We start from the raw sequence: 13,131 nt of genomic DNA on the forward strand, positions 1-13,131 counted from the left end.
CATCAGGAGAGTAAATATTAAATTGAACATTTGTAAAGCAGACAGACAACATAACTCTAAATGAATGATTCTTTTGCTTTGTAGTTGATTTCAAAATAAAAGGAAAGAGGTCTGAAGTACAAAAAAAAGTGATGCACACGAAATAGAGTTTTAGTGCAGTAATTAATTGTCTCAAATGTAATAGAAAGAATAAAATTGCAACAGAGAAATTACAGAGTTTTCAATTTAAGATTGGAAAGTGGCTCACACAGCTCCACATGTAAGATAATCAAAAACTGTCCATCTGTTTGAGCCATTGTAGTAGTTGTAAGAGTTGAAGGCTCTGCCATGTTTATATTCCTCATTATCAGAAATGTGTTTTGGCCCTGTGTCTTCTTGTTTTTCAAAAAAAATTGTTACATAACTAAATTAAAGCCAATGTAAAGGTTTGAAAACAGGACTCGTGTTGTCCTTGTTGGAGTTGGCAGGATGAACTCCTTTGGATCTCTAACTCTAACTGCCATTTGTTTAAGATGAAAAGTTGACTTGGTTTTTGGCTTCAGACTGCTGCCAAACCTAAAATCTGTGTCTGTGCAAATGCCAAGATGTCAAATTCTTACTACAGAAATCAAGCTTCTTGTTGCCAAATGCAGTAATTAATGTCTTAATCTGCTGAATTCATTATGTAACTGCATCTAATGTGCAAAATGCAGTCAGTTAGTTTGTCTAATAGAAATTCAGCATAACATATGGTGTATATGCTCTTGAATGCTCTGTGAATCAACCAAACAAACAAAATACAAACTATGAATCTCTTTACTTTTATTCAAGTAATTTTCTAGATGACTGCTCTTGAACATGATTCCATACGCTCGCTGCCTCTGCTTTTCGGAGGGCAATGTTCCCTCACATAAACGCTGTTTCCTTTCTGGGTGTTTTATGATCCCTGCTCTCAGAGCTGCCCTCGGCCCTCATCTCTCCCTTTCCCTCCCCCTCTCATTAAACCTGAGCATGGGATCAGTGTTCTCATCAGCGGCCGTCTGAAGGATGTATCCTGATTAACGTCAGTTTGCGTTATATATCACAGCAGCATGCATGTGAGTTCATTGTGGTGCTACAGTAAGCAGAAATTTCACAGCTTATAGTCACTTAGCAAAGACACTAGTCTAACAGGCTTAGTGGGGAGTGGGGGGCTTTATTTGACTGCATGATGATGCATGATGATTTTCTTTAAATGTTCAGCTAAACATTAAATTTGAGACACTTGAGCAAGCAATTGTTTGGCATTTCCATTTGAAAAATGACTATTCAGAAAAGATCCTGATTCCTTTTCTGTCAATCAACTAATCATCAGTCAATCCATCAAATCATTAGTTTTGGCTTCACTCTGAAAATGAACAGTTCAGGAAAGTCATATCTTAACTCTTAGCACACCGCTGATATTATTACTATTATTATATATAAATCATATCATTATAATTATCCTAAGTATCAATGGTATCAGTACAGTTTATTATTGTATATCATATCACCTTACCTTACATGCACACTTATGTCATTCAGATAGTGTTTTGTTGAGGACATATTAAAGCAGAAGTAAGCGATCCGGTGGTTTTGGCTAACTTCTTGTCAGCCGATGGAGTTAGCAGTCCCCGCCCTCATCATGGATCTATTGGTCCTCGTCCCTACGTCACCACATTCACGCGCATCCCTTGGCTGCACACACAGCCCTTCATGCCGTTCTCTCTCCTCATTGGATAAAGGTTGTAGGATACAAGGAAGTATACAAGAAGTTTTCTCCTCGGCTTACAGCAGAGCAGAGTGACTGACAGACCCGTGTTTCAGACCAAACACTCTATGTAAGTGATTGCTGTCGGAAGATAGAACTATTTAAGACGTATATTAACATAAACATTCCGCTTACTTCTGCTTTAAGCAAATTGAATCATTTTTTTAATTCTCTTTCTGCTCAAATTCCTAATCAGATAAAACACTGTTGCTCTTGTGCGTTGTGGGCGAGTTTGTGCAGCAGGAATGTTTTCAGCTCACCTGTCCTCCACTGCTGACCTGGATAGCAGAGATTCAGTGCAGCTACTGTTCATCAGAACATGTCCATTAGTGGATAAGGGGAATTTTAGCCTTGAATCTGCGGCTAAATCAAGGTCTAACAACTGAATATTCTAGTAACACATGTAGACGCTATTTGGAGGTGGTGAGCCTTCAGCACCACAGAGCAGTCAGTGTTTTACAGATTACCAGTGAATAACGCTTTTACACACACATGTACACACATAGGTGTGCGCACACAGGGTGTTGACCGCTGAGTGACTGGTTCATCCACAGCCGGTCAGGGAGGCTGATGTTTGCTGGCCTCTCCTCTCCCTGTCTGTTTAATAATTCATCACACCTGAGTAGAAACACATTTCCCCTTATCAGCTCCTGTTTGGCCAGCGGAGCGTGGAGATGGCGCTACAAGCAAGTAGTCTACCTCCCCCGCTGTCGTTAGCTTCCCCCCTCCCTCCTCCGCCTCACCCACTCTTCCCACTTTACGTCTCTCTCTCTGTCTCCACAGTGATGAAATAGCAGAGGTCCACCCTCCTCTCCTCTCCTCTCCTCTCCTCTCCTCTCCTCTCCTCTCCTCTCCTCTCCTCTCCTCTCTTCTCCTCCCCTCTCCCCTCCTCTCCTCTCCTCTCTCTCTCTCTGTCTCAACAGTGATGAAATAGCAGAGGTCCACCCTCCTCTCCTCTCCTCTCCTCTCCTCTCCTCTCCTCTCCTCTCCTCTCCTCTCCTCTCCTCTCCTCTCCTCTCCTCTCCTCTCCTCTCCTCTCCTCTCCTCTCCTCTCCTCTCCTCTCCTCTCCTCTCCCCTCCTCTCCTCTCCTCTCCTCTCCTCTTGTGTTCCTTTGATGTGTTAACTCATTGATGAATTAATCATCGTATTCGCTGATTGATGGCAGCCCTCTGATCTCATGGTCGTGATGTTGGATTCGACTATGTGATCTGTGTCCATGTGACTATCAGCTGAGGCATTTGAAGGCAGGTGAGGCTACAACAGGGGATTAATAGAAAATTTGACTCCACATGAACTGGGGATGTCACTGTGCAGGATGCTGGTCCTGCTGCTGAACATAAAGCCTGGAAGAAGTCATTTAAAGATGACACTGGTTTTGTCAGCCTAAGCAGGATGACGGGGTGTCCCAGAGCCCGGGGGCCTGGACATTTCCTTTCCTCTCTCCTGTAATGTTAGATGTACATGTATATGTAGTCTCCCCACATTCCTCCCCCTACTCCTCTGCCCTCTTTCTCTTTCATTGTCGTCCCCCTCCAGCTAGCCAAGGATATGGAGTTCCTTTCACTTCCCTTTTTTAATTCCCCTCATCTTAATAAAGCTCTAATGTGTAACAGAGAGAGAAAACCACCTCTGCTAACCTCAGCAGTTCAGGAGATTTCCCTAGCACCGTTGAGATAAGACTGTGGGGGTGGAGGAGAAAGAAAGGAAAGTACAAATCGATTCTCTCTATGGTGAATAAGATGATGTATGAAATTACAGTTTTATGAAGAAGGTATGAAGGGATCAATGAACGAGGTTATCATATTTAAAAGACAGCAAAGTGAGTATTTTCTGATCTGGTCTTATTCAGACTTTGACTGTGGCTTTGATAATTAATTAATTACAGTTTTTCTCGATTGCTAAGACACATTTCTCGAAAGCTTCTCTCATTTTCTCTAAACTGTGAACACAAACCCCAATTTTCAAGCTACATTCACAAAACCTCAGACTCTTCTTGCAAAACCAAACTTTCACCTCAAAACAGTTCAATCTGTGCCCAAAACTGAACTATGTTGTCAAATCGTGCCCCGAGTCAATCAAAATTAAAAACACTACTGAGCAGCCACTAAACACTACCTAGAAAAATAGAAAACACAACGCTTAGCACATGAAGCTGTAGAAATACATGTTTATCGTTCACTGTAGCTAAATGCATGTTGCAAAACAAAAAACCTGTGCATTTACACTGTAGCACTTCTCTCCTTCCCTTTCTTTCACCCTCCTCCTTCCCTCTCCACATCCATTTCACATCCATCCATTTCATCCCTTTTCCTTCCTTCTTATTTTTTCTTCCCAGTTCATCCCTCCCTCCCTCCCTCCCTCCCTCCCTCCCTCATCCTTTCTTCCTTCACCCTGTCGTCTCTCATCTTCTCCTCTTGCAAAACAAAAAACCTGTGCATTTAGCACTTGTACATAGTACTGTAAAAAAAAAAAAAGAAGTACAAAAACCAGAAATCTTGTGCATTTACACGTAGCACTTCTACAGTACAAAGACAAACAGAAATCTTGTGCATTTAGCACTTGTATGCAGTAAGCCTATGTAAAAATAAAGTACAAAAGTATAGAAATGAGAAGTGCATAACTCAGCCACAGCATCATTTCTCTGTACTGGTTCAGGCCACAGGACTTCATCCTGAACTGGCTTACAGTATATGTGCCCTCACATCATTGGACATAAGTGTGATCCATTTTTTTTTTTTTTTTTTTTTTTTTTTGGGCATTTATGCCTTTATAGATAGCACAGTTGAGACAGACAGGAAACGGGGAGGCAGAGAGAGGGGGAATGACATGCAGTAAATGGCGCCCGACGCGGGACTCGAACCAGGGCCGACTGCAGCGAGGACTTTGCCTCTATACATGGGGCGCCCGCTAACCACTACGCCACGCGACGCCCCATAAGTGTGATCCATTTTGAGTTGTTGTGTTCAACCGGTGAAACTTGTGCTTTAGTTGTGTTTGACTTTTGCCACCTGTGCTCAGCATTTTGCAACACAGGTGCATCACAATGAAAATGTGTTGGCAAGTTGTGTCTAAACAGGTGAAAAGTGCTGATGGTTTTGCCAAAAGAGTGACTGATTCAATCAGTGAGTTCAGGCAACTGAGCATTTGGTTCAGACAACAGGGTTTAGTGTTTTAGCAACTGAGAAAAACTGTAATTGATTGATTAATTAATTAATTAATTTTATCAGTATTTGAAAATGAAGAATCCAGCAGCTACAAGAAAGTGTGAAGACTGTATCAATAAGAATTGGGGAAACTTTTTTGTTGTCTAGTGCTACTGCTCACAGCAGGTTTCATTGATTGTTACCATGGTAACATTGGACTTAGGTCAGAGTTAGCTTGGGATCAGAGTGTCTAATGCTTTTGGCTAGTGTCTTCATTTTAGTGGAGCAATCTTGCTTGTGACTAATATAATATAAAGTGACGACCTAACTCTACAAACCACTCTAAAATATTCTTTGTTAAACCAGCCCCACCACTTGAGCTGCATCCCATCCCATAATTAGTAGGTCCATTTGGACAAAATTACCACTGCACAATACTTCCCTAATTTTACTGAAGTCACCACATACCCCACCAAAATGGTCTCATCCCACAGTTGGCCCTTTCTGTGCTGTCTGAACTTACTAATGTGCTGTATTTCTGATTAAATAAATGGCCTTTAATTGGTTACTGGTATAGTAGTAGCAACTACTGGGTCTATGACAGGGTTCTGGTTTCCCATGTCACAGTTTGTTGACTGAGTTGTCCACCTGAACCTTTTTCCTAAAAGGTTTTTGCAACACTTCAACAAGTTCCCACCACTTCTGCATCTAAATAATGGAACAAATACCTCAGTGCAGTTATTTTTTACAGTGAAGACAGTCTGGGGACTAACAAAGAAAAGAAGGAAATACTGATTTTTTTTTTTTTTTTAATGCATTGCCATGTTTGGATGTCGCCTCAGTGAGCTTTGGAGCTCAGTGAATCGTGTGAATGAAGTGCACCTGATGGAAATAGAAGGTGGGAGAGAGACACAGAGACAGAGAGAGAGGTTCGGTGTGGTGAGCGGCTTGTGGTAAGTGGTAGGGCAGCAGGAGGCAGTGAATGTGAAGTAGGTGCTGGGACAGATGCATTGAATACTCCTGTTGAGTGTCTAGCACACCTGAGCCATCCATCCAGTGAGGCGACTGCAGCTCCCAGGGGGGGGGATGGGCAGCTGTTCCATCCCAGTCCAGTGGTGCTACACTAGGCCCTACCTGTGGCTCTGCAGCAGTCAGCCTCCCCTCGCCTCACGGTGGCTCGCTCTCCAGGGAAATCATCATCACACCACTGGCTCCCAGCCCATTAACCAGACACTCGCTGGTATGTGTGGCTGTGCGTATGTGTGTGAGAGAGAGAGACTATGTGCATCTGTCAGAGCGGACATTGGTCAGGACTGCAATCTCTGTTTACCAATGAAACGGCAATTGAATGAAAATAGAAAAGCAGCATTTCAATAAACATTGGGCCTTTCCCCCCCAGCAGGGTCACTGATTCGATGCAAACACAGGCGTTCCATCACTCTCAGGCAGTTTCTCAGTGTAAAGTCATTAGAAGCCTCCATTAGTTCACCAGATGTTTTTTTGTTTTTGAGGCTGTTTAAAGCTACAGAGGTGTTTCATTGCATTTAGGTCCTCAGACTTGATGTAAACGCTCTTAGTATCTATTATCTGTGTTTGTACATCTTATGTAACACGCAGGATTTCTATAGCAGACAAACAGTTTTTTTTTCAAAGCCTGTTATTGAATGTGGATTATAATTTATCACTCAGCTGTGAGCTGCTGCAGACACTCGTACAGCGGGCCAACATACAAGGTCTGCCTGATTGTGGTTCTCCATTGTGTTGGGGAGCAGGCGAGGAAAATGACATTTTGTTGTCTGGAGAGGGTTGTTGCCTACTTTGCTGACGTTACTCTCCTGTGGAGTGTTGTGTTGCATAAACACCTTTTTGTTGTGACACTGAATCGTATTATTTACACACCTTTTAGCGCAGATTTGTATAATCTGTAATTATTACTTTCAGCCCCGCTGTGCTTTAAAACCTGCCTTCATCTGAGTCTATGAAAACAAGGTTTGAAAAAAACAACAACCTTTGCACACTCTGTGTTTTACAGTTACAACTTTCAGCTTTTCTGACAAAGTATTCTGCTGAGATGTTATCTGCTTTGGATCCCACAGTCTAACCTTAATGTGCCGTTTGAATTTATGAAGCCATACTTTATTCTTATCTATTTTTGATAAAAATCAACAATCTGGGGAGTTTTTTTTCCTTTTAACCACTTTGATGTGTTTGAAGTGGAAACTGCAAAAAGATTTGTCCAAATGAAAGAGGCTGTGAAGTGTGTGTGTGTTCACCTTTCTGACTTCAAAAGCCACAAAACAAAGTCAGTGAAGTTTTAGAAATGCTTCTAATTAGACTGACTCTCCTTGAAAGGACTGACAAAGCGTTCATCCTGTTGAAGGTGTGAGGTCTGTTGTTGTACACTTAAGTATGTAAATGCACACAGGTTTTCCTTTAATAACTTGCCTGTTACAAACTGACCTCAGCCCACTTTGTGCAGCGGCAGCAGTTTTGGGTCGAACAACAAAGTGCTGATGGCAGAGGAACCTTTCTGCCTGCAACACCTGACTGCTAATGTATATTACACACAAGCCCCTGCAGGGCCTGCCAATGGAAACTCAGTCTTTTTAATTACAGCATTGCTACTGGGGGAAAAGGTGGGAAAAGCAACTGAAGGTAAAGAGTATAAGGAACTGAATGTGTCATGTGTCTTTTCATTTTAACAGCTTGATTTTTTTTATTCCTTTAATTATTCACTGTAACTGTCAGTTAACTTTAGACTCACCTTAGAATAAATGAGGGAAACAGGGCTATCTAAATTAATGTGATAATAATACATGAATGCAAAATCCTTTTAACACCACTATTATTTTTTTTGACACAAGATTGAGATTGATGCATGTTCTTTTATTCGCCTTTGACACAACCCGTAGTTTGAATCAGTCACCAGAAATGAATCAGCTGCAGTTGCAGGCTAACCTGTCTCTGCTAACAGTTACCACTCAGATGGCACCGTCATGTTGTTATTTGAGCACATTATTTGATGCCAGATGCAGTGAGGCCTTTGAAGGTTTCTGTCATTTTTGTTTAATGTATGATAATGTCACAGTTGCATGAAGCAGCACCACCATTCACTCCAAAGTATGATTACCTAATTTGTGATTAATGGTCGGTAACTTTGGACATTCATGTGACGTATCGTAATCAGGGCTGTTGCTAGGAATTCTGGGCCCCCTGAAAGAATACTAAAGTAGGCGCCTACCCTCTGACTTTTGCACTTTTTTTTGACTATGTATGTATTATCATTTTTTATTTAGCCTTTGTTTTGATGCTAATGCAGCATTACTATGAGTATTAGTCAGGGTCTATGCAGAATAAATCAGTCATACAAAGATTAGACTATTGGGTTTTTTTGTGGGCCCTACTGGGCACTGGGCCCCTAGAATTATCATCACCTTTCTCCCCTATACAACGGCCCTGATCGCAATTAAATATTTTAATGGATTGACAGTGGATTAAGGAAATACAACCTGGCAGTGACACTGAACCACTGAATAGATATTCTACTAAATGTAAACTTTGCTTAGATAATACTGCCGTGGGTTTATAGGTGAGTTTTAATATTTATAACAACAAACTTTGTTAAGACCTTTGACAAGCAGTTGATGAAAAATCCTGTCTGCCACACACTAAAGGGCACAGTCACACTGAGTCACAATCGGATTTACATAGCTTAGACGACATCAGAAACTCTACAAGTGTGTGTCATATAGTGGAGAGGAGGGGGTTGGAGGGTGTGTTTGGTGCTGCTCCATCCAGTGGACCTGTGGATCTCTGATTAAAGCTCAGTGAGGCTGAAGGTTCAGAGACTCCCTCCTGTGAAGATGAAGTTGTAAAAGTGGGAAAATTGTGGGTTACATTTCAGCTCAGTGGACGACCAACTGTGCACACAAAGACACGCAAATAATGACAAATTTGTGACATTGTGACAAATGGAGAAAAGGATGATTGTGAATGTCACAATGATATGATATTATATGATATGATATGATATGATATGTATGGGCGATTTGCTTCTGTTCTCAGCTGGATCAGTGATAACCTCACTAATTACAGTTTGGAGTGTGAGCTCTTGCACTGTTGTTTATCCAAAGAAAATTAGATGATAATTATGTTTGTGAGACCTGTTTGGACTCGCTCTGTCTCCTTTCCTCTCCTCCTCTGCACAAACCCTACATTATTAACGCTGGAAAGTAAGCCTCTTCAAACAAATCACATACTGTAGTTTCAGAGCCGATGTTATTCATTTGATGTCAGCCACTTGTCAGGATGATGTGATTATAAGTCTGGTTTATGAATTCAGCATCTGCTGTCAGTTCCTGCGGCAGAGCTGCTTTTTTAAAATCCTCCATCTTGTGCGCTGTCCGTCCTGTTACAATTAATAACACAGTCACTGGTGGAGATGTGCAGTGCAGTGATAACCAGGTGCAAGGTTCCCTCAGAAGCACATCGTTGTTCCTCGATGCAGATACCAGCAGCTCCACTGGAACTGATATTCATGTGTTGCAGCCTGTTTATTAAAGAAAAACGAGGGGCATGTTGCAGCTGCTAGAATAAACTTATCATTTTTCTCTGCAATGTTTTCAATGGCCTGACACATATTTTGGCATCTCTGTTGTGCGTTGATCATTTGCCAACATGAATATTAGGAATACAGTGTCAAATAAAACGTGTCATATTTAAACGTTTATTAATGGCTGCTGTGATAAGTGTTTCTTATCACATTAGCCATCACCTAATTGCCTCAATGAGCTTGAAACTCTTACATTATGCAGGTTTTAAATGCATAACAGCAGAAAAAAATATATCTTATCTTACAGACAACAGCAGCCTCACGTCTGAATGGTAAAACTGAAAAAAGACAGAAACTGCTAGCCTCACTACGCACCAGCACCTCTGAAGCTAACTGCTTATTAACATCTAGTTTGTTTAATCTGAGCAAAAAGCAGAACAGCTGCTTCAAGTCTTTATGCCATGATATAAACAAGCTAAAAGACTACAGACAGCTGGAGACTGTTCGGGTTGCATCAGTTTCTTCATTTAACTCAAGTTTATTATCCAAAATGTCAAGCTATTCCTTAACTTGCTGACCATGTAGTGCTTCTTGAGGATGATATCACTATCAGCTTGTCTTTTTTCTGGATGTTCTGCATCAATAATTGGTTCTTTGATTGGGGGTCTGAGTTTCTGACTTGTTCTATTTTTAGATGCAACAACAACAAAAATCTCAACATGCTGGTTCACTAGTTTAACAATATATTTAATACCATCCATAAAAAGATTAGTATTTGGTTGACAGAACTAAAGTCATCCAACAAGCAGCTCCAATAAACAACATTGATTTGGTAAGCTCTCAAGTGTGCGGAGCCTGGTGGAGCTTGTAATCCCCATTTTACTGAAATTACTCATGTGAGAAGGTTTCTTATCGCATAGCTACATTTAGTTTTTGATTAGTGAACTATAAACCTTTTTAGGACAAATCCTCATGCGTAATAATGTCTTCACTGACATAAACCACGGGTAATCAGCCCTCTATTCATCCTGTTTGTTAAATCGCGGAGATGCAGCAGCAGAGAGGCTCCTTCTTCCTGCGTTCCCCATGATCGGTGACAGTTGAGGTCTGTGCTCGCACTTGGTAAAATGGGTCATGGCTGGATATCGACATAATTACCCTTCATTGGCCCAAGCCGTCCTTGAGCGGGAAATGAATATTTCTCTATTATGTACAGGGTCAGCTGATGTGTCCTTCAGATTTAATACATGCCATCACGATGGTGCACACACACACACACACACACACACACACACACACACACACACACACACACACACACACACATTAAGAACATCCCAAAACCCATCAGGAGAAGAAACTTCCTATACGTCCTCCTCAGTCAGTAATTGCCTTGAAAGTGATTTGGTTCTGTGAGAGGATGTAGTGCAGCTTTCTCTCTTTCCCACTGACCCACACCAGGGACAGACAGCACTGCAGCAAAACCAACTAGAACAAATCCACCACACAAAAAAACTGAGCCTGTGAAGAAATAAAATAATAATCCATCCATCCATACTGTAGAACAGGCCCGTCCCCTGGCTCCCTCCTGATCTCAAAGTTTTCTTTGTTTCTGGACTGGACTCTAAGTAATTATTGTTCTGGAAATCAACAGAGGATTTTGCAGAAAGCAACGTGGGTAACCCTTAAGAAGAAAAAAAAAGGTTATAATAAAGTACAGTTGGGTGTATGATGGAGAGGGAGGTACTGAAATCCTTTTTAATCAATTGAATCAGTTAAATTGCAAAATGTAGTAGGTTTCTTCCTGCTCTGCGCAAATGCTGTTACAGCTTAATGCAGATATGAAGCTGTAAAAGAAAGAAGAAACAAAGATGTTTACAATTAGTAAAATTAAACAAATCCACATCTCTTTCAACCCTAAGCACCGTTTTACACTTTCAAACTGATTTGTAAAGTCCTACAAGTAAATGTCTGTGTTGCCTCGATGGCAGTGTGACCATCTGCAGTGTGTTTTCCCTCCAATTGTTCTGTTTTCTTCACAGACTATAACAAATCTTTTCCACACTGTGCTTCCCACCATGCACGGCTGCTGTGTTGACTTTCACAGTTTCACACAGACACCCGAATGGAGCAGGAGTCATTCAGTTAATGCGTCACATCTGGTGTGTCGGGGGTTATGCCAACAGATGAATGACACTAAGCTTTTTTAGTATTTTACTGTTTATAGTCTGATCTCTGCCCGACACACAAAATTATACTTGAACTTCAACAATCAAATGATCAGTACATTTGTTTCTTAGTGCTCATGTCTGGGAATGCACAACAAATGATGATCCCTTATCGGTCATGTTGCATGTAGTTGATTAATTAACCTTTCTGGTCCATGAATTCTCCATGACTTTGAACCTTTATGACTCAAAGACCTCTAACCTCTGTCCTTGTCCTGGTCCAGGCCCCCCAGCTGGGTACCCTGATGGGCGTCTATCTGCCATGCATCCAGAACATCTTCGGAGTGATCCTCTTCCTCAGGATGACCTGGTTGGTGGGAATCGGAGGCGTCATTGGGACTTTCATCATCGTCTTCATGTGCTGTGCCACAGTGAGTGTGTTACCTACTTTTACCTCCGCCTGTCTGTTGAAAACACACTGGGGAGGTGCTTTGGCCTGGTTTATTCTGAAAACTGGAGTTCACACGTTTTTATAAGGCACAACAGAGCGTGGAGGCCAGCAATGTTATAGCATCCTGGACAAATGCAGTGGTAATGGCCTGCGCAGCACAGTAGTAAAAGATACCAGATGTTCATTGTTATTACCTTTGCTAATCACAGAGGAGATTAAAGAGTCCAAGGAGCTGCACTGGACCAGCAGACAATAAACACCATTAGACAATAGGGACTTATCCATCATGAGAATTGTTTTTTTGTACAGCAAACAATTATTATATTCATAAATACCCAGATATATGATCTAAAATCATATGCATCGCTCGGGTTCAGGTATACAGCCTCCATCTGTTTCTATCATGAAGATAAGTGATATTTTGGTCACGATTAATTTTCTCCTCTGTAGAAAAAAGAACAGCCCAGCACTGAGCCTTCCCAATTATTTTGTCCAGTCTCTCTCCATCTGAAGCTGAGATGTAACTTCAGCGCAGAACTCTGGACAGACTCATCTATTGTCTGCCAGAGTCTTCGAATTCAAACTCAAAATGATATTTCAAGTCAGCTCTTAAACAAGGTATCATCAAAATAAACTACAGCGTCCATCTTAATGAACGACCATGTCAGCCAGCGCAACAGTGATGTGCAATCATGTGATTTAATGCACCACAGAACTTTTTCAGCCCCAGGTCAGTTCATTGATGGTTTCATGAGATTTGATGATAGAAAAAGAAAAAGCAAAGAATATTATCTGTCTTAAAACTCAAACCTCATAGCCACTTGCTTGTGCTTTAACATAACATACATGCTGTAAATATACACACTAGTGAAAAAGAAAAGAAAAGGAAAAAAAGCTAAGACAAAAAGGACCATAAGGATCACACCTGACTAAACTCTTGCAGCAGGCACCATGTCTGTTAGTGCTGTAACGTGTGCAGCTTTAATTAGACTTTGCTAAGACACTTATTTTCTGTTGCCTGTTATTCTGCACGTGGATTTGTTCACGA

At 41.3% G+C, this 13,131-nt stretch overlaps 1 protein-coding gene across 8 annotated transcripts in view; it reads left to right on the top strand.

Moving 5' to 3' along the window:
• LOC146987689 (solute carrier family 12 member 5-like) overlaps window positions 1–13,131 on the top strand; it is a 225,551-nt gene that overhangs the window by 181,278 nt on the left and 31,142 nt on the right. For all 8 annotated transcript variants that reach the window (XM_085777011.1, XM_085777013.1, XM_085777014.1 and 5 more), the window contains exon 4: window positions 11,917–12,063. In XM_085777011.1, coding sequence (XP_085633137.1) covers window positions 11,917–12,063 — 147 coding nt within the window. The remainder of the gene's footprint in view (window positions 1–11,916; window positions 12,064–13,131) is intronic.

This window comes from Trachurus japonicus, chromosome 5, assembly GCF_045865225.1.
Source record: "Trachurus japonicus isolate A0001 chromosome 5, Traja_1.0".
Classification (NCBI taxonomy): Eukaryota; Metazoa; Chordata; class Actinopteri; order Carangiformes; family Carangidae; genus Trachurus; species Trachurus japonicus.